Raw genomic sequence first — 21,728 nt, 5'->3', positions numbered from 1 at the left:
TGGTGGGAGTGTGTGTATAGTTAAACCTCATAACATCTCCCACATATCCTGCAATAAATGAAATAAACTTCCTGAGCCTCTCTGCCTTCCTGTGCCACTGCAGTAAATAATGCTTTGTCTGGCTTGGGGAGTTGCAGCAAAAGAGACTGGCAGAGCCTTCAGTTAACCAAAACTAATCCCTAAATTGGAAAATCTGTCCCCTGTGATATGAATTTCAGTGCTGTTTTAAACAAGATTAAATCTTCAAGCACAGAAGTGGGAAAAATCCATAAGCCAGTGTCACAGATGAATCAAACACTGGCTTTTCTGCAAATTCCTTTAATATGTGGATTGTTTTTTTTCCCCAAAACCCCCTAACCTGGAGCTGGAACGGTGTAGGGATTGGGGATGTGCAAAAGTGGTGGAGAATGTGTGTGAAACACTGATTTATATATTTATTTGTTATTAAGGATTCTGTGATTTTAATGAAAATTTTAAAATCTGGCAATCTACAACTTGGTAGAATGTCTCTGTTGTCATTAATTTCCTTTTGGAGCCCTTCACATTGTGCCTGTTGATCACTGAATCAGAGAATGGTTGGAAGGGACCTTAAAGATCAAATATTCTGTGTTTTTTCTGAAAGCCCAATGAGAAATGTGCCTGAACTCACTGAAGGATGCCTTGAGACAGAAGAATTTGCCTGGGTTTTCACAAAACCAGCAAGGCATGGCAAGGGCTCCCTCAAGGACAGGCCCAAAATAGCTTTTGGAGAGCTTGCCACAAGCTCTGCTGCCTGCATGTAAATAAGGGGGGGGAATTATCTTTATATATACAGGGGGAAGAGCTCAAAGATTTTAAAATGTTTTCCTTGGCTTGTTTATCAAATCAGTGTCATCCAGTGCATGAATATCAGCAAAGCTCAGCCCAGAGTGACCTTTAAAGAGCTGGAGGGTGGGATTTTTGTAGAAATGTTAGTCTTTGGCGTAAAAGGTACCTAAAACCTCCCTTGCCTTGGAAAACCCCAAATATATGTGGGAATATAACCCATATTTAACTTATATGGGTTAAATATGCAAGGAGGTGTTAGACCCAAATGGAGCGGGGGAGAGAAAATCCCAACAAGCAGTGGGAAATTGAGGTTTGAGATCTTGGGGATGTGCAGACTGGAAGGCATCCAGAAGGAGGGGAATGGGTTGGGTTGGAAGGGACCTTAAAGCCCATCCAGTGGCACCCCACCATGGGCAGGGACACCTTCCTTATCCCAGGCTGCTCCCAGCCCTGTCCGGCCTTTGGAACACTCCCAGGGATCCAGGGGCAGCCATGGCTTCTCTGGGCAAAACTGGATGTCTTGATTTGGCTTATACAGCCAAGAATTTGGAATTTCTAGCAGAAAACATAATTTTTGGCACAGCAAAAATGAAATAATTCCAAGCCTTTTTATTGCTTTATTTGGCATTTTTTTTTTCCTATGATGGAGGATACAAGGAAGAGTTGTATCACAGGATTAATATCCAGGGTGATGCACATTAAAAAATAGCCACAGTTTAAAATAATTATAAAAATAATTCACAGTTAAGTAGGTAACTCCAGCCCTGCCCATGGAAAGAGAGGCAAAACCTTGTATTTTTTAGTGTTTCTATTGTCACTATATTGGTTACATTGTTTTGCATAATTAAAAAGCCAGGAGCGTTCACCAGAGAAAAGGGCATTTTCCAAAAATATCCATGTGTGCTCAGGGTCTGGAAGGGAATTATAGTGGCAAGAGTTGTTCATAGTCTTTTCCAGTCTTCATCCTTCTTTGCTCATTGTGGGAAGAGAAGATTTGTTGGAATATTTTCCGGGCAGAATTTATTTCAATGTTTTCCCTGTTGAAATGAAAACACCTGTGGACTGTTTAGGGCCAAGGAGTAAAAACCAACCAGGAGCCCATGGAAATGGTGCTGGTGGGAGGCAGTTACTGATTGATGTCCTTGTGGTCTGGGATTTTACCCATGGCATTGGAGCAGGGGCACTGAACAGATTTATTTGAGGGATTTCTTTTGTGTGTGCATGTGTGTTGAGTAGAATTTGAAATGATCCTGTATGCTGAACGTTGGTACTGGTGTGGTCTGTTTGCAAAACACTTGAAATATGTGGTGGTGGGAAGGAATAAATGTTGGGGATGGGTGGTTTGGCTCTGCAGGATCTGAGCACCTCAGGGGAAGGAATAAGGAGTAGGAACATCCCTAATCTGCTGTGTAATCTTCACCGTGTGATAACTACTCATTTAGGCTAAGCCCAGGGGAGGGGAAGATGCATGAGAATGGGAAAGTTAATTAAACAATTGCCTCAAAAAACCAAGAAAACCCACCTAAACAACCACCAACAAAAAATCCTCACCAGACAAAACCGCAGCTCCATATCCAGAAATGTCCCCTCTTCCCTGGCAGCTGGAGAAATGCTCTTCCAGCCCTCCATAAGATGAATTCACATAAATGAGCCCTCTGCCCAGACCTGGGGAAATGTGGAACATTTCCAAATCTGCCTTTGGAAATGCCTCTTTACTCCACTGAGTCTCCACAGGTGGGATCCTATTGACACTGACTTCTCTTCCTCCACAGTGGGAGCGCCTCTGGTTCCTCATCCTCACCTCATCCTTCTTCCTCACCCTGGTGTGGTTTTACTTCTGGTGGGAAGTTCACAATGACTACAATGAAATCAACTGGTGAGTAGAGCTTCCCTCAGAAAATTTGGGTTTTGGCCATCATGCACCTGCTTGATGCAGCTTTGGGTTCATCCAGATCCTTTGGATGGAACTGTAATGATGAGAAAGGGGAAATGGGGTGGGAAGTGGGGCTCAAGGAGAGCTCCTTCTGCCTGATCGGTGTGTAGATGTAACGTGGCCTCACATCTCCACTTGGTGGCTGGGTTTTTGTTTGTTTATCTTGATGTTTGGCTGGATTTGAAAGTGACTGAGCAATTTGGCTGCAGCTATTCCACAAAATACCCATGGCAAAAATTCAGCCTGAAGCACATGGGTGTGGAAAATATTATACAAAGTTGGAAGGAGCTGAAAAGGAGCTTTGCAGTGGGATGTGCTGGAATTTAGGGTGTTGCCAGCTGCCTCCAGTGCTGGAAATTATTCTCCCTTTTATTATCGGCAGCATCTTAAAACATTTTGACAGCACCTTGGGCTGTATTCTAACCAAACTGCTTTGACATCATCTTCTTGTCAAACATCAGATGTAAAGTGTATTTTAAAGCACAGTGGGGAGCTGATCCCTTAAATAAATATCTGCTTTAGATGCTGGAGCTGTGTGAGGGAGAGTGTTTACCAACATGGTGATGTGAGCTGGCTCCCCCCAGGAGAAAATGGGTTTTTTCTCTTTGCTCACACCCACACTGTGAGAAGTGAAACCATCACCATGGCTCTGTGTTATTTGTAACAGCAGCGCGATAAAAATGCCTTTTTTTAAGTGGTATTTTGGAACCCTTCTCTTCTTCAGTTTGTACCCTCAGTAAAGGATGTGATTGCTCCAGTGCAAAACCAGCTCTGGCTGAGCACAGAGTTGTGAGAGGGCTAAAACATTCCTTCAGAAATGAGGGAAAGCCCTGGGAATGCTGGGAATGGGCCCTGCAGCTGCAGTGCTGCCAAGTTTTGGGTCCCCAAATATTCTTGCAGGAGTGGGGGAAGATGTGCAGGTCTGCTCTGGATGCAAGAGAACATTTGTGATTTAACACATCAGATGTCACCTGCAGCCCAGAGCCCTGTCCCTGACATGCATCCCAGGGTGCTGGAAGCACATCCCAAGAGGGAAAGGATTCTCTCTTGTGCAGCGCGGGGCTGGCAGAGGCTCTGTGGATGAAAACAGCATTTCAGGCCCTGCCACTCCGTGCTGAGAATGGCTCAGTGCTGTGTGTGTGCTGTAACCCCAGCTGGATCCCTGCTCCACACACCACCAGAGGTCGAGCAGGGTTTCTGGAAAACAGCTGTGGAAAGGCTGGGTAGGAGGAGGAGAACACAGGGTGAGGCTTTAATTACAGCCATGCCAGTTCCAGGCAAGGGGGAGAAATAATTTCCATTTGGTCTGTGCAGGCTGAGCCTGGCCCTTCCCTTCCAGCACAGCTGCATGGGCTCCCTAAAAACAGCAATCTGGGGCCAGACAGGGTGAGAAGGACTTGCAAGCATCATTTTATTCCCAGCAGAGCTGTGAACCTGTTGCTGATGAGGCACAGTGGGGTCCTGTTGTTTAGAAGCAGCACCTTTGCTGTTCCTCTCTTGTCACTTCTGGATGGTGTTTTTGGACAAGATTTCTTTGCTGCTTGCTCCTGCTGCCTTCCTCTCTGCCCCACTGATTTCTTGGGCACCTGGGAGCTCCCCCAGAGGATAGGAAGGGCTCTTTGGGGCATGGCACACCGAGGGTCTTCCAGAGGAGCTGGGAGAAGGAGTTGCTGTGATATTGGTGAGGAGCTGCTGAGCTCCTTCCTGCCCTCCAGAGCTCATCCCTGCAGCTCTCCTAGCTCCTGTCACCTTCAGCCTGTCCCACCAGGTGGAGAGGGACTGAAGGAAGACTTCCCCCCTCAATGGGACTGGTTCCAGCTCTGCACCACCCTCTAGGAGGAGATTTTCAACCCAAACCTCTGAGGGTCTTTTCCCTCTGCCACCCTTGAGGAGGTTTTTCATCTTTTTATCTGTGTGTCAGGCAGCTTGGGCAGCAGCTGGGTCATTTAAACTTGTAAGGACCAAAGGGCTGCTCTGGGATTGAAATGGGCTTTAGGAGGACAAGGCAAAACTGTGGGCCAGCATGTATTGCTTCAGGCTTTTAACACTGAGGTCCTTGTAAGTGAAGATGCTCTGTGCCTCTTCAGTAATTTTTTTTTTTAATTTATTGCATTACAGTATTACAGTTCAGCTCTGCACTGTCTGAGGTTTGTACTGCACCAGAAGGTTTCACTCTAGCTCAGGCAGGCTGAGGGGGATGCTGTAATTTGTGACCCTGCCTGTGTTCCCCCTGCAGCAGGACCATAAAATTCAAGTCTGTGTAGCAAATGTTTTCTTCCTTGGTTCTGGAGAAAGCTCCTCTGCTCCTTAGCCACCATGGACCCAGCAGTTTAAAAGAATCATTTGCACATCAAGTGAAGGCTTGGTGCTCTCAGAGGGACACTGAAGGGACATCAGAGCAAAAGCTTAAATGGCCTGAGAGCTAAGGAAGCTCTGGGTGGTGACATCAGCAAAGACTTCAGAGGAGCCCTCCTTCCTTTCTTCCCCTTTTTTCCTAACAGCATGTCTGGATCCCTGCAGATCCCTGGGTTTGTGCTCTTTGACTCCCTGAGCAGAGCCTGGACCTGGGCCATGCCTGTTGAGCCCAAGGATTTGCTTTCCAGGTCCCACAGGGGAGCTTTACTCCTGGACAGAATAAGAATCAGAGAATATCCTGAATTATATCATGGAATCTAGCTCCTAGCTCTGCACAGGACAGCCCCAAAAATCATCCCAGTTTGTCCAAACAGACCAGAGGTTCTGGCTGATGAATGATGCTGGATTTGAGTGCTGGGGAAGAGATTGAATCTTTGACCTGCTTTTATATAATGCAGCATTTCTGTCTGTTGTAACCAAAAAAAAAAGAAAAACCAACCAAAAAAGAAAGGCACTAAGAGACAAAAAGGCCAAAAAAGGGAAAAAAAGACCCAGTCAGTTCCTTGATAGAGCTGATTCCACCCCAGAACCATCTTGTCCTTGCTGTGCCAAAGGGTTTTTGCACGGAGATAATGTCAGATAATGTCAACCCTGATCCAAGCCAATTTAGGAATGTTGTTTTGGTTTTGGCTTTTTTTCCTAAAAATCCAGAGGAAAAATATGAATCCAGGTCAGGTCTGAACTGTCAGGAACTGCAAGAAGGGTTCTGGGGTTTCTCTGCCTCTCTCTATCCAGGTAATTTCCATAAGGGATTAAAGCACTGGGTTGTCACTTGTGCTTTTTGCTACCTATCTCTTTTCTAGAGAAAGATCTAAAGTTTCCTAAAGTCTTGTCTAACCCCTGTGAAGCTGTCCTGGTGTTGAATCCCTTCTTAATCTGCCCTTCCCACTTCTCCCCCAGGTTTTTATATAACCGAATGGGATACTGGAGTGACTGGTCCATTCCAATCCTTGTAACAACTGCTGCTGGCTTTACCTACATCACAATGTTACTGGTGAGTAGAAAGAAATCCCATTTCCTAGAGCTTTGTGTGTTGGCTTTAAAAAGGCCACGAGCTCCTCAGGCCATCTACAAGTTGAGGAGTGATTTCTCTCTCTTTCTCTTAGCCTGGAGTTGCATAAAATCAAAAGTGAGAAACTGATGGTCTTTGAGCTCAGATGCTCAAAAGTAAAAGACAGATACCCTCAGAGGAGGAATACAGTTTTGTTTCCCATGGTATGGCCCAGTTTCCACTTCTGGGCACAAGTGGCAGTAGTTTCTTTTGTCCCAAGGTGTTGGGACGTTCATAGTGGTGTCCATCCAAGTGGCACTGTCCCTGCATGCTCAAACCCTTCAGGGTGGTGATGTGCCTCTGTCTGACTGTCTGTCTGTCCCTCCCAGATCCTGGCACTGTGTCACATAGCTGTGGGACAGCAGATGAACCTGCACTGGCTGCACAAGGTAAATCTCAGCTCCAAGGGGAGCAGGGTCTCAGGAATGCTGGAGCCTGAGGAGCCATCGGGGGGAGGCACTTCTGTCACTGTGTCTTGGGAAGAGCATGAAATGTCTGTGGTGCATGGGTGCAAACTGCTCAGGAGAGGCTGTCAGAGCCTGGGGGCAAAGAATTTGGTGAAATGCTTTTGGCCCTTGCTGTGGAGATGGAGAGACACCAGTGCTTAGAGCAGCCTGATGCAGTCCCAGCTCAGGTGCTCCAGGAACCTGTCTGGGGCTCCCTTCTGCGCTGACCCCAGTCCTGGAGAGGGGCTGAGCAGAGGTGAAGCTGTTCACAGTGTGCTTGGAGGAAGCAGCTGGGAAAGCCTTGGGAGAAGGAGATGTAGGTGTTGAGGCTGAGGGCGTGCAGGGTGAGGTTTGCTGGCCCAAGGGGATTTGTGTGTGAAGCAGTTTGAGCAACACTGCTGTGAAACACAAGGAAAGATATTTGGAGCATAGAAAGGGAGGGGAAAGGTGTGCAGGGAGAGAAAATGGGTTGGCAGGATCCCATTGTAGCTGGCAGTCTGCTGACTGGAAATGAAGGGAGCAGTCCTGAATCTGCCAATGCCCAGCTCCTCCTGAAATTCTGCATGTGGTGTGGGATCAGAGCCTGAACCTCTCAGGACAAGGACAGCAGATACTTCCCCACCCTGCCTTTTTCTTTCCCTTTTTTTCTTTCCCTTTTTTTCTTTCCCTTTTTTTTTCCTTTCCCTTTTTTTTCTTTCCCTTTTATTCTTTCCCTTTTTTTCTTTTCCTTTTTTTTCCTTTTCATTTTTTTCTTTTCCTTTCTTCCTTTTACTTTTTTTCTTTCTTTTCCTTTTTTTCTTTTCCTTAGAGATGATAGAAACTATGCTTCCTTAGGGGAAGAGGATGCAATCAGAGAGGGGGCAGGGACTGTCTGACTGCTTCTGCAAAAGAAATTATCAATTCTTGAGTCTGATATATGTTTCATCATCAGGGAAAATGGTATTTTTCAGATATGTTGGTGGGCTGAGATGAGTAAGTCCAGAAGAGGGATGTGATGGGGATCAGTTCTACCCTCTGGACTCCCACCCTTCCTCCCCTTCCAAATAATCCCCCTTCTCATCACAGCTCAGATCTGTGGCTCTGTCTCTTCCCTTCCCCACACCTCCCTCAGCTTCCTAAGGAGGTTGAGATACAAGGCTGGAATAAGTTAATATTTTTCTTGGAACTGTACTGAATTAACTTCAAATATAGATTCAAGTGTGTGGGAAAGGCTGGTATGGGCAAAGCACCCAACTCCTTCCAATTTTCTCCTGTAATTCTGTGCAGAGGGTTGTGAGCCAAGTGGGAGATGAGTGTGGGGGGAGGAGAAGAAGCAATAAATTGGAGCTGATGGAAGGAGGGGAGATTTGTGTCCTGACACCTCTGTGCCACACAGGATGGCCACAGCAAGGAGAATTAGGGCTCTGGAAAGAGGAATCCTGTTTACATGTACCAAAGGCATTCTGTAAATGTTGGCAATGTGGGATTTTATTTGCTGGTCTGAAGTATTAAACCTGAAATGGTCCTGGAGAAACCCTGTGCACCTGACATGATCCATTCATTTCTGGGGATCAATTTTCTGCCCAGTCTCCCCTGCAGATTTTGGATCTGCAGCAGCATCCTTTGGCTCTGGCAGAACAGCAGAGGCTGAATACCAGACACAGGCAGAGAGTGGGGAATTATTTTTAGACAGGCAGCCCAGATTTCCAGTCTTTGCAGCTGGAGTTATTTCTGTGGCACTTTTCCTTGGTTTGAACTCTTTACCTTCACCATGGAGGTTGAGTTTTCTTTTTGACTGCTTTGCTCGGATCTCTGAGGGCTTCCATGAGAGAGAGAGGTCCTGGGGGGCCGAGGTCTGTCACCTCAGTGCCACCAGTGTCCCTTCCCCAGCCCCAGTGTCTGCTCTAACATAACAGCACATGAGCCCAACCTCCTTCCCTGTGAGTCTTTTTTTCAGACCTTTTATTACATGCTAAGCTTTTCTCTCTCCATTTCCCAACCTGTAATAAATATCCCAACCTAATTTTTATAACAACCACAGTCTCCAGCCTGTAAATACCCCCTGGTTTCTTGCAGATTGGCCTGGTGACAACCTTGATAACTACTGTGGTGACCATGTCATCGATAGCACAGCTTTGGGATGATGAGTGGGAGATGGTTTTTATTTCATTGCAGGTAAGTTGCTTGCAAGGATGCTTCCCTGGGGGAGGAAAGGGGCCAGTGCAGCTGGATTCCATGGGATTGATGTATTTCTGTAGGGTGAAACTCTGTCTTGATGGTTGTCACAGCTCAGATTGAAATCTTGGCAATGAGAAAATTGTTTTAAGGAAGATTTGTGGTGTCTTGCGGGGCTAGAGAAGTATGAAAGGAAAATACCTACTAATTTAATTTCTTACAGAGCTGCTCTCTGTTCCTTTTTCCCCCTCTTCCTCAGAAAAAGAAGTCCAAAAATATTTTCCCCCTTTTGCTTAGGAGGTGACCACTGACGTGTATTTGGGAGTATGCAAATCTATGCAAAGGCAGGGGGTGGAAATGGCATTCACACAAGTGACTAACATTTCTCAGAAGTGCTTTGTTTTACTGGGGTATTTTTAAGATTTAGGCAGGGAGTTGGAGAGCAGAAGCACGACTCAGATGATCCATCTCCAGCTTTGTGTCATGGTACTGCTCCCTGCTGATACAGGCCAGTGTGTTCAGAGAATTCCAGAAGAGTTTGGGTGGGAAGGGACCTTAATCCCCATCCAATGCCACCCCCTGCCTTGAGAAGGGACACTTTCCATTGTCCCAGGGTGCTCCAAGCCCTGTCCAGCCTGGCCTTGGATATTTCCAGGGATCCAGCTGCTCTGGGCACCCTGTGCCAGGGCCTGCCCACCCTCATCCTGAATTTTTTTCCTTATATTTAGTCTGAACCTACACTATTCCAGTTTGAGACCATTCCCTCATGTCCTACTGCAGCTGACACTAATAAAATCTGTCCACATTTTCTTATAGACCCCCACTAAGTCCTAAAAGGCCACAATAAATTGTCCCTGGAGCCTTTTCCAGGTGAACTCCCCAGCCTGGTTCAAGAGCAGAGGGACTCCAGCCCTGGAGCAGCTCTGTGGCCTCCTCTGGACTCCCTCCAGCAGCCCTTTTCCCAAATATCTGTGTTATTGAGGGAAAAATTCCCCCTAAAAGGGAATTTCCTCCTTTCCCTTCAGAGCAGCCTAAAAGCCAGAGGCAATGGCAGCATTTGGAAGAAGCAATGGCCAAAACAGAACCTGCAAAACCAACGAATTTCCAAGGTGCTGGGGTGTTTTTAATCACGTTTTCCTCTCCTGTTCTTGTGCCCTGCAGGCCACAGCCCCTTTCTTGCATATAGGAGCCCTGGCAGCTGTCACAGCACTGTCGTGGTTGGTGGCAGGGCAGTTTGCACGGACAGAGAAAGCCAGTGAGTACCTCCTTGTCCCTGCAGGGTGGCCACTGGCTGCTCCTCTTGGCTCTTTTCCCCCTCCTTGTTTCTCTTTCTTTCCCCATGTTTATCTTCCTCTCCCCTTTGTTTCTCTTTTCCCCCCTTTGTTTCTCTTTTTCTCCCCATGTTTCTCTTTTCTCCCCTTGTTTCTATTTTCTCCCCTTGTTTCTATTTTCCCCCTATATTTCGCTTTTCCCCCTTGTTTCTCTTTTTCCCCCCTTGTTTCTCTTTTCCCCCCCTTGTTTCTCTTTTTTCCTTTTCCTTTTTTAATTATTTCAATAAGCCAGGAAGCTGTTTTCCTCCTCTCTTTCTGTTCCTGGATTGTTTTGCTTGTTTTTAAGAAAAAACAGTGCTATCTCTTGATCTTAAGATTATTTCAGACTCATTTGACTCATGGAATTTATCTTACCTGGAAGAGTTTACAGGCTTTTTAGTACAGACATGGTGGTTTAGAAATAAAAGGAAAAAAACCAAAATATCTGTGAGAACCTGCAGTCACTTTTAATAGAAAAATAGGATTTTAATATTTTGGAAACAGCTGCAGGTCTTGGTGCAAGCCTATTCTTGCCCTTTCTTTGTGGCACTTCAGCTTTTTTTTTTTCCCTGAGCAAGTTTTTTTGGGGTTTTTTTTTTGTTCTGGTTAAAGTGAATTTTCAGAGCCTGGTCAGGATCCCATTCTGTGTCTGCCTGCAGGTTTGGGTGCTGGTGACACCTTCAAGGTGCAGGACACAGCATCAGGTCCCTGAGCAAGGTGTCACTGAGTTCCTGGAGTGCTCCCTGAGTGATGGAGGAAAAAAATCCCTGGCAGAGTTCCTAGAGTTACTTTCTGCCTTCTGGGAACATGTGTGAATGAGCCTATTAGATGCTGGAAGCAAAAAAGGAGCCTATTTATGAGTGAAACCAGATCAGCTGTGGCCAGGAGCTGAGCTAGGCCTAAAAATAAAAAAACCCACTACCTTCTCTATCTTGCATTCATTGCAAATATTTGTTTTAAGTGGTTTGTTGGTTTTTTGGGGTTTTTTTTTGTTTCATTTTGTTTTGGTTTGGTTTTTTTTCTTTTTTGGAGGTTATCCCTTGAGTTCCAAAACCTTCGTGAGTTTGCAAAATAAATAATAATTTTTTAAAAAATTTTAAAAAACAAAGTCTCCTGCTGTAACATCTGTGGTTTCAAGTGGCTCCAGATATCTCAGGTGTTCAGAGGTGCCTGTTGTTTTTCAGAAGGAACAGACACCTGTGGGGCACAGGGGGGGATTCTGTTGTCAGCACCTTCCAGAGATTCTCAGGGAGTCTGGGCTTGCTGGGAAGTCACTGATAAATGGAATTTGGGTGGCATGGGAGGCAGTACTGCTCATCTGGCCCCAAGCACTGCAGCTCTGTCACAGCCCAGGGATTTATTTAAACATCTCCAGCTTGCTCAGTAACACATGATTGCATTTTTCTGGTGCAAATCTCAAGGCAGAAGCTGCTGAAGTGGCTTTGCCCTGGCTGAAGTGGATGGTGCTGGTGAACCACCAATATAAACTTTCAATGCACTGAGGTGGTGCCATGGCTTATTTCTAGCTGTGTGTGACTGGGGAATTATTTCTCATGTCAGGCAGGGCAAAATTTGGTGCTGTCCCACCCAAAGGGTGGAAATGCCAACAACATTTTGAGCTACATCTCTGGAGGTTGAAGCAATTCACTTGACTTATTTTCCCAATACAAAATGGAGTGAAAACCTCTTTCAGGACTTGAATTTATTTTTTTTAATGTTTTTTTCCTAAACCCTGACAGTAGATCAGTGGAGGAAGACAGAGGAGTCTTGCCTTTGCTGCTGTGATGTGAGGAGGTCAGGGCTAGCCTTTTCACCACCTCTTTGTGTCTCTCCCCACCCCAGCCTCCCAGATGCTGATGTTCACTGCATACCTGGCAGTTGTGGTTGCACTTTACCTCGTGCCCCTGGCCATCTCCTCGCCCTGCATCATGGAGAAGAAGGCCCTGGCACCCAGGCCAGCCATCCTGGGGCACCGTGGGGCTCCCATGGTGAGTAGTGACCCTGGAGCTGCTGGAGCTGCCACTCTCCAGGGATGGGTACAACAAACACAGTTTGGAGGCACTCCTGCTGCCTGGGATTGCTGTGGAAATAAAGCAGGGCTTGAACCCAGAGTCAAGTGCCCCCCCAGATGTTTGAGGTGCAAACAAAAGGCTGATTTGTGCCACTGCATTCTTTGGGCTGCTGGTTTTCACAGAATTGTGGGATCCTTCCCTTCATCTTCTCTTCCATTCTCCTTCTCTTCCACCCATCTGTTTGGGGTGGCTTTTTTCTTCAGGCTTCTGAAGAGCTTTGGTTTGTGCTGCTTGTGCAGGTGAAATCCAGAAGCAGTGGCTTTGCTGCACAGGTCCATTACATATTAAAAATAAGAGCAGTTAACCTGCCTGCTGGTCTGACTGATAGCAGCAAACCCTCACAATGAACATCTTCTGCCAGAGCAGGAGGAGGGTTTGTCTGGGAGATAAATCTGTGTCAGGTCAGGTCCTCTTTCATTAAATCAAGCTTCAGCTTTCTTGTGTGGGCAGTACAATAATGAGGTCTCATCTCCTGCATCTACTTATTAAATCCCTAATGGCTCTTGCTTATGAGTTTATCCTCTTGTCCATTGTAGGGTTGGTTTTTGTTGTTTTTATTTTTTTTTTCTGGTTTGTTTTGTGTTTTTTCACTTCCTTTCAGTCAGGTTGAGGAATTTACTGAAAATTTGGGTCACATAATCCCAGAATGGTTTTTGTGGGAAGGGACCTTGGAGACCATTGAGTTCTGAGCCCCTTCTATGGGCAGGGTTAGTTATGGATGTTCTCTAAAATATGGGGATTACAGACATTATTTTATTTTCTGTTTTAAACAGAACTCTTATTGCCTTGGCTGTTACTCACCTGGCACGATGGGACACTAATACTGAAATCCAGTGGCCTGGCAGATCCCACACTAAGCCCCACACAGGGAACTTCCAAAGGGCATTGTTTTACACAAAAGAAAATTCTTAGATGAAATTTCATTTCTAAGATTTCGTTTCTTAGATATCGCTTTAATCCTTGTGGGGTTCTTTGGTCCAGTTTGTGGCTCACAAAGTGATTAATACTGGAGAAATAAAGGGGAAAAATTAATGAAAAATACATTAAAATGATGGCCATATTTCCAAAAGGACAAGAAAACTTAAATCTTGTTGATGAAACAAAAGATCAGATCCTTTAGTGCATAATCACAGAATCCCAGGATGGTTTGGGCTGAAAGGGACCTTCAGAACCACCTTGTTCCAGCCCCTTGCCATGGCCAGGGGCACTTTTCCCTAGACCAGCCAGATGTTTGCAGTGGCTGCAATTAGTTTGGAATAAAATTTGGTTCTTCTGTCCAGGCTTCTTCATTAACCTCCCCAACAAATGATGCCATGAGTTTATTTTTAAGGCCTGGCTAATTAAGGGAAAAACACAAATGTGGTGATGTCCAGCTGCAGCCAGGCTGTGCTGCTCTGACACAGTTTCATAATCTTCAAGGAAGGTCCCCAAAGCTCCTGTCTCTGTTTGAATGCATTTGCAATGGATTTCTAAGCACAAAAATAACCAAAATGAGTTCAGTTGCTGTAATTTTCTAGAAATTACTTGCTGTGTCTCTGCAGCAGGAAGAAATGAATAGTAGCCTGATTTTTGCAGGGGATGAGTCTCTCAAACCAAGCACAGAGAGGAGGAAGAGCTGCTAGAAATCCTGAGCTGGGTCTGTCTGGCTCTCAGTACCTGGGCATGGTTTATAAAAGAGAGGAGGTTTGGAAATCATTGCTTTGTGCCCCAAGGTTTCTTTCCCTTAAGGAATTGGTTGTATCCCTTGTTATAAACCTGGATTTAGGTTTTAGACATAGCACAGCTGAATATATTGTACCAAGCAGGTATCCCTTTAAAAAACCTGGAGAGATGCAGAGAGACATACAAGCAGAAAGGTTGTACATTTTTTTAAGTTATGGGAGTTTAGCTGTAAAGCCTTTTTAAGAAAATACAATTAAATCTCAGCAATTAATTCCTGTAACAGCTGCCCCACTTGGATGCATCTTTGCCTTAAACATGCTTAATTTGGGGCTTCAGCTCCCTCCTTCTTGGAGGAATAGACAGGCTGGGAGGATGGAAATGCCTGTATCTCAGATTTTCCTTTCTCACAAAACCCCTCACATCTCAGGGTTTATAAACCCCTGGTACAGAGCAATGCTGCCTCCAGAGTGGTGCCATCTCTGAGGATATTTTTCCTGGCTTTCTGGTTGATGTTTGCTGAGTTTTGTCATGAGTGTCGGTGCTTTGTGCAGAGTTTCAGCAGCTGCAGAGGGCAGGTTGGGATGGATTCACTGGGAAAAGCAATTATTCCTGTCAGGGTGACAGCCTGGGGACTCAGCACCTGCTCACAGGGAGATCTGTCTTTGCCTGAAGGGTTCTGATCACAGAATCACAGGATGCTTTGGGTTGGAAGGGACCTGAAAGCTCATCTCATTCCTCTGCTCTGGAATGGGCACCATCCCAGGGTGCTCCAAGCCCTGTCCAGCCTGGCCTTGGGCACTGCCAGAGATCCAGGGCAACCACAGCTGCTCTGGGCACCCTGTGCCAGGACCTCACCTGCCCACCCTCACAGGGAACAATTCCTTCCCAAAATCCCATCCATCCGTGCCCTCTGGCAGTGGGAGCCATTCCCTGTGTCCTGTCTGTGTAAAATGTGTTTTCCTTTTTTCCAACTCCCCTTTAAGTACTGCAAGGCTGCAGTGAGGTCTCCTCAGTGCCCCTTTAGGCTGAATTTTCCCAGAATCTTCTGTTCTCCAGGCTGAACAAGCCGTGCTCTCCCAGCCTGCTTTGGAGGAGAGGTTTTTCTGGGATCATTGCAGGGTTACCCTGCAGAAACCTGGGCTGCTTGGGAAGGGATGCCTTAGGTGGTAACAGCAGCCCAAGGTGATGTGAGCCAGTGTGGCTGGGATTCTCCAGCTCCTTGTGGCTGCTGCTCTCTGCTGACAGCTCTGGGAATGTATGGAGGGCTCTGGGAATGTGTGCAGAGCTCCTCTTTGATCGACCTTGGGTGACCCAGCTGGGCACCAGGGCTGTCGCGTCTCTCCTGGCCCAAACAAGTCTGGCTTCGACTGGGAGCTGCTTTGGGAAGATAATGTGGCTCTGTGCTGCCTTTGTTGGGCAAACGTAGAAATGAACTTGTGCTGATGTGTGGCTGGAGCCAGAGGAATCCCGTGCTGAGATACCAGAGCTGGGTGAGGGTTGGGGCTGACATTTGCTCTGATTATTTTATTTTACCCCAAAGCTTTGCTGACCTGAGCCTGTGAGGTGATCAGAAAGCAAATGTCTCTTACAGCCACTCTAGATGCTTAAGCCAGTTTTAGTATTTATTTACATTATTTTATTATTATATCTTGCTTGCATGGTGCAGTTGGGCCTTTGCTGTTAATTATTCCCCTTTGCAGTAAATTGTGGGATGTGAATGTTCATTGTGTCCTGATGGAACTGATCCTGCTGGTGGAAAAACAGGGTGTTACAGGTGCTCTAAACCTGAAAAAATGTGGAAAAAGTAATTTATTTTTCAAAAATAACCTTATTTTGATGTGCAGGAAACCTGCCATTTTTTTTTTCTGTAGTTGTCAATATTTTTTTTCTGGTCTGCCTGTTGTTTCATGGGTGTTTTGGGAACAGCTACACTGTACTGCTTTTGTGGAACAGCAAAGTATTTGTCTTCACACCATTTTTATTTTAAACAAACCCTAATTCTGTTACCATCTGCTCCATTCAACAGGGAGGAATTTCAAATAAAATCCGAGTCCTTTTCTCTGGTAGCCACAGGGATACATTTTCTAGGCTTAAGGCTATTTTTTAAATTGCTGGTAAAACTAACTAGGACATTTTCTATTAGAGAAAATCTCTGATTTTTAGACTAATAGATGACTTTATGGAGTGAGCAGAAGTGGGAGTAAAATGTATCTTTCAGAATGTGTGGTCTAGTTGTTCTCTGTGGCATGGAAGAGACAGGAATTTTTGGGCACAGATAGATGTGGAGTAATAACATTTTAGGTCCCTGATATCTCCAAACCCTTCTCCCAGCATCCTTGCTGACACTGCTTTGTAAACTTCCCTCATGCTACTGATCTCTCATTGCTTTTTTTTTTTTTATGTTTTCCTGACAGCTGGCACCAGAGAACACTCTGATGTCCTTCCAGAAGGCAGTGGAGCAGAAGGTGTCTGGAGTGCAGGCTGATGTGGTACTGAGGTAGGTCACTGCTGCTCTGTGCATAATCCAAGCAGCAATGGTCCAGCATTTCCAGAGTCTGGGCACTGCAGCTTCTTCCCACTGGGAAGGGCTGTCCTGGAGAACTCATCCAGTAACTCCTGTCTGTTTCTGTCAGACAATGCTGATCATTTCACTGAGGTGATGGTGAAAGGTGGGCTTGTCCAAACGAGGGAACCTGGATCTCTTTGTTGTCTTCATTTGCAATAAGGCTGTAGTTTATCCTAGAGCCTGGTTTATTCCAGTAAAACACAGCCAGAGCTGCTTCAATGTGGCTTCTCCTGGGATACCCCAGATGCAGAAAGAGCAGAAATTCCAATTGGACTTTGTAGAAATTCCAATTTGACTTTGTTGCACAGCAGAGTTTTCACCAGCCTTGACAAACCGTCCCAAGAATGCACCAGGAGGAAGCCCTTCCTTCTCCTCTTCCTCTGGCATTAATCTTTAGGGAAGGAGGGTGCTGACTGTCAGAAAGTCATTCCTTGCTGGCAAATGTTGAGCTGAGTGGCCAAGACCAATTAGAATTTAGAGAGGGTTATTTCCACAGCTGTGCTTTGTTCCAGCAGTTTGATAGTTCCTTAATATTCCTGCTCCTGGTTTGTCCCAGTACCACTTACAAGCAAGACTCAAAGGAGATATTTTTTCCCTGACTGCTTTGGAGATTTGTGTTGATGGACAGATATTTTTGCCTGCTACGAGGAAGTTTTATTTTTAATTGCTTTCTTTTTACTTCATATAAATTTTTTGGAGAGAAAATGATTTAAAAACAGAAGGAATTTCTTCCCACTGGTGAGTGCAAGGTCACTGTGGAAGGATGGAGTATGAATTGGGATGTATGTTATACAATTTTTGCTTTTTCCAAAATGAGTTTATCAGCTGTTGTGAGGGGACAAGTACTTGAATGTCCAGTTCCCAGATGAGCACTTGGCTCACATGGCTGAATCCATTAACACTGGCCAAGGAGAAAGGTGGGCTTTAGGAGGAGGAGAGCTGGAAAAGCTCCAAGATCCTTCCCCATTGCCACTCAGCAGCCATGCCAGAGGAGCACTCCAGGCTTCAACAATGCCCTTGATGGCCCAATTTCCTGAGCCTTCTCCAAGAGATCCATGTGCCTTCAGAAGAAGAGGATTCCACCGATTTTCAGACTGAGAAGTGGGATATTGGTGCAGCAGGCAGCACCCTTGGGGAGGGTTTGTAGCACAACAGCCCTTGCTGTCCTTATCCTTCAGGAGATGCTCTTTGTTCCTGTGGCTGGATGGCTCCATCCCTCCTGGAATATTTCCATGTTCTTCTAGACATGTACCAGCATGGGTGGGCAGTTTGGACAGGCACTCAGAGCCATCACATCCTGCTCCACACCCACCCCACATCCCAGAGCAGTTGGAAAGCCAGCTTTGCTCCAAGCAGAGGGAGCCCAGAATTGCTGCGTGTTCCTCTTCCACCCCCTCTCACATCTCTTCTTCTAAAGCTCTGCTTGCTGTCTCTGAATTCCTGCTTCAAACCTGGGCCTGCCAAGACTCTGTGGTTGGCCTGAGTGGTGCTGGGAGGGAAGGATTGGAAAGGAGGGAGCAAATGTCAAGTGCCCCACAGGATTTCTGCACTGTGGTTAAGGCTTAGCAGTGCTCTGCTCTTCTATGAGATGTTAAACTCGAGCTCCTGGCACTTTTAAGCCCTCCACACTCTTCATAGTGCAGTTACTGAGCTTTTTTTTTTTAAATTTTATTTTTAACTGTATTTATTAAACCTTTTGACTGCAGCAGCGTGGGATTGCCGTGTCAGCGAGTTCCTTTGGGCTGGGGGAAGGAGGTGCCACAGCACAGGCCAGAAATAGCAAATAAAGGTGCCAGTGACCTTTGTCAGAAGGGACTTCTCACAGTTTTAGAGGATGGAGCAAATGTTGCCTCAGTGGTAAAGCTGAGGCAACATTTGCTCCATCCTCTAAAATTGGGTTTAATTTTCCCTCTAGGAAACAGCTCTGGGTTGTCTCCTAATTCAAATGGGATTTGTTATTTCACCCCATCATTTTTCAGACTTTTTCTGAGTCTCCTGTTAGGAACATGGGCTCCTTGCTTTGGAAAATACCATTGCTGCCAGGCTGGGTTTGTTCTGATTCCTGGGCGCAGACAACTGTTCCCTTGCCTTTGATAAAAACTGTCACTACCCTGTGTGGTTTCACCACTGATCTGGTCACAGAAAATGGAGTGGAAGAAAGTTTAAAGAGCTTTTTATGCTTTCCAGAACCATTATTCTGTAATATCCAGATTACTTAAATACCTCAGGGCATGCATTTGCCTGCTTAGTTTCATCTGAGAGGTGTGGGGTTTTTTCTTTCTTTTTTTAAGCATGAACTTAACTCATGTGGGCACAAAACCAGTTTTCAATTGGAGAAGGCAATTTCAGAGCATTTTTGGTAGTTTGGGAGCCTTGCATCTTGCTGAAAGCCTAATGTGAGAGGCTTTGAAAATTCCCTTTCTTTCCTGCTGTGTGTTTACGTGTCTCTGTGCATCCAGGGAAACCTCTGATGTTTTTGGGAGCTGCAGAAGCTTTGATGAGCATTCAGGGTGGGTGTTCTTGTCAAAGCCACCCGAGTTTTACATTTTTGAGGGGATAAAAGTGGATGAGGCATGGACAGTGTTGTGTCAGCGCAGGAGGGACTGCCAGCACCCAGCACGTATCTAGGAGAGATCTTCCTGTTGAGGATGCTGGGGATTTTTCTAGGCTGGTTGAGACCTTCCCAAGGATTTTGATGTAAGAGAGGCTGGAATGGGAAGGGGAATTTCTCTCCTCCACACCTGTAAGAGGGTCTGTGTTTGCAGCTATGATGGGGTGCCCTTTCTGATGCATGACAAGACTCTCAGGAGAACAACCAACGTGGAGGAGCTGTTCCCAGAGCGCGCCTATGAGCACTGCTCCATGTTCAACTGGACTGACCTGGAAAAGCTCAACGCTGGGGAGTGGTTCCTGCAGGTGGGTGCCATGGAGCCATGGGATCCATGGGATCACAGCTCCTGCCCAGCTCGCCTTTGAGGGGGAAAGGTGTAGGTCAATCTCCCTGGTGGTGTGGTGAAGCTGGACCATGTTTAGTTCTGTCTCTCCTAAACTTAGGCTTGGTCTAAGCCATCTTGTCTTTCTGCACCTCTTCTGGAAAAAGGGGCCTCAAGCCTGGCTGACACCACAAAGAACTTCAAGACCCCCAATTATAATCACTTTTTAATATGATTATAAAAAAGACAGAAAAACCAGCATGTTATACACTGTTCCCCTTTTTCTGAATTTGATTTTGGGACAATCATCTCCACAAGGAGAAAGTAAGAAAGTCTTTGCACTAGGGAATCCTGGGCTTTGTGGCAATAATCCTGGGATTGCTTTGCTTCCAGAATGACCCTTTCTGGACAGCAGGGTCTCTGTCAAGGGCTGACTACTTGGAGGCTGCCAACCAGTCAGTCTGCAAGCTGGAAGATATGCTGGAGGTGATCAAGGACAACACATCCCTCATCCTGAACTTCCAGGATCTGCCAGCAGCTCATCCCTACTACAGCACTTACATCAACATCACCCTGGAAACCATCCTGGCATCGGGGATTCGGCAGCAGGCTGTGAGTTCTGTGGGCTTGGGGATATTTCCAAAATCCCTATGGTTTCCATGAATCCTTGTGTGTCGCCAGTGGGGCATCACTGGAAGTTGTGCTGGGCACAGAGGTTGGAATGGAGCATCTGGTACAGCTCAGGAGAGGTTCTTTCTTTCTGGGTATAAGGAATTTTTTTTTTTAAGTCCCCACTAAGGTCACAACAGAGATGGAGATGAAGAGCAAGAGAGGGATCATTAAAATGTAGATGTGGGGATGTAAGGTGAGATTTCTCCCTCAGGTTTTTGGTTCCCTGCTGAAAATACATGTGGCTGCTTCTGTGCTGCTCTGATGCTTTGGTAGATGAGTGTCACTGAGTTATTAAGACCAGGCTTGTTGGGGCTTGGAGCTAGAGAAAGGTGTTGGAATGGTGAGGGGTTGGAATGAGATGACTTTAAAGGTCCCTTTCTACCCAAACCACTCTGTGGTTCCATGACCCGCTTTCCCTCTTGCAGCTGAGCGTGAGCTGTTGATGTGCCATGCTTTGGAATCACGGTGTGAGCTCATGGAATTCCCTGCCCTGGGCTGGATTTGGGAACCACATTTGCCATACCCTGTGCCCTTTCTTGCTCCCCCCACAGGTGATGTGGCTGCCAGACACGGAGAGGCAGCTGGTCAGGCAGGTTGCTCCTGGTTTCCAGCAGACTTCTGACCTGAAGCTGGACGCAGAGCGCCTGAGGGAGAAGGGCATCGTGAAGCTCAACCTGCGCTACACCAAGGTCACCAACGAGGAGGTCAGGTACTGCCAGAGCCCTCAGCATCCTTTCCTGAGCATCCCAGCCTGTCTGGCTTAACACAGGGATCTTTCCAGATGGATTTGCTCTCGAAAGCTTGAGCTGGGCAAGCTTTTCCCTACCCATCATCCGGAATCCAGGCTGTTTCTGGGAATGCACAGCTGCCTCTGACATCTCTACATGCTGCCTCAGGATATGATGAGCCTCTTTGAAATAAAAATGTATGAATTGGCTGATTCTTATTGCACTCACAGTTCTGGGAAAAAGTGAAGGCCTTTCACACTGAGCTCCCTCTGAGTGCTGCTTCATCCTCATTAACAGCTGCCCTCTGTCTGCTCCAGAGCTGCCAGCATGGAATTTTGATTAGCCCAAAGTCTGAATATGCTTTCAGAAATTTCTCTTTGCAGAAAGTGAAACTCCTGTCCTGTATCATCTATTTAGCTCTTCTCTGTAATGGCCCTGGTACAGTAAGGGGTTCCTGTCCTGCCTGAACCTGTATGTGAACTGTGTGGTATTTTAGCTCCCAGCTTTGCCCTCTTTCCCAGGGAGGGCAGATTGTTTCTAGTAGGGCTTTTCTGGTTTTTAAAATTTAAATTAAACAGGTTTGCAGAAGAGAAATATCTCCAAAGGAGCTGTCTGGCTGCATGTCAGAGCTAAAGTAGGGAAGAGCTGAGCCTGCAGCTGTTTGAGGGCATGGCCCTGTTTGGGGTGATCAGCTGTGTCCTTCTGTGGCTGCCAGCAGCCAGTCCAGCTCCTCACCCTTAAGACCAAGGTTGTGCTTTACCTGCAGGATAATCCCTGCTTATTTTTCCTCCTGTTTGCTCTGTCCCATGGAGAGGGCTCTATGCCCACTCACTCAACTATTCCAGTTTAGCCCCAATCTCCCATCAACCCCACCTGAGCTGTCTCCAAAATAAGAGCTGTCACCTGAATGTTTCTTGAACCCTGTGGTGCCCAGCCAAGTGTTGCTGCAGCCCTGGTTTAACACAGTTCTCTCAATTCT

The 21,728-nt window shown here is 46.2% G+C and overlaps 1 protein-coding gene across 2 annotated transcripts in view; it reads left to right on the top strand.

Annotated features, from left to right (window-relative positions):
• The first annotated feature begins 2,579 nt into the window (after nt 1-2,579).
• GDPD5 (glycerophosphodiester phosphodiesterase domain containing 5) overlaps nt 2,580-21,728 on the top strand; it is a 27,157-nt gene continuing 8,008 nt past the window's right edge. For both annotated transcript variants that reach the window (XM_031063775.1, XM_031063774.1), the window contains exons 1-10: nt 2,580-2,683; nt 6,056-6,149; nt 6,536-6,595; nt 8,708-8,806; nt 9,968-10,061; nt 11,959-12,104; nt 16,265-16,347; nt 19,182-19,332; nt 19,743-19,961; nt 20,573-20,730. In XM_031063775.1, coding sequence (XP_030919635.1) covers nt 6,072-6,149; nt 6,536-6,595; nt 8,708-8,806; nt 9,968-10,061; nt 11,959-12,104; nt 16,265-16,347; nt 19,182-19,332; nt 19,743-19,961; nt 20,573-20,730 — 1,088 coding nt within the window. In that variant the 5' untranslated portion in view covers nt 2,580-2,683; nt 6,056-6,071. The remainder of the gene's footprint in view (nt 2,684-6,055; nt 6,150-6,535; nt 6,596-8,707; nt 8,807-9,967; nt 10,062-11,958; nt 12,105-16,264; nt 16,348-19,181; nt 19,333-19,742; nt 19,962-20,572; nt 20,731-21,728) is intronic.

This window comes from Geospiza fortis, unplaced genomic scaffold, assembly GCF_000277835.1.
Source record: "Geospiza fortis unplaced genomic scaffold, GeoFor_1.0 scaffold659, whole genome shotgun sequence".
Taxonomy (NCBI): domain Eukaryota; kingdom Metazoa; phylum Chordata; class Aves; order Passeriformes; family Thraupidae; genus Geospiza; species Geospiza fortis.
Note: the sequence above shows the minus strand (reverse complement) of the source record. Positions and strands in the feature narration are given on the sequence as shown.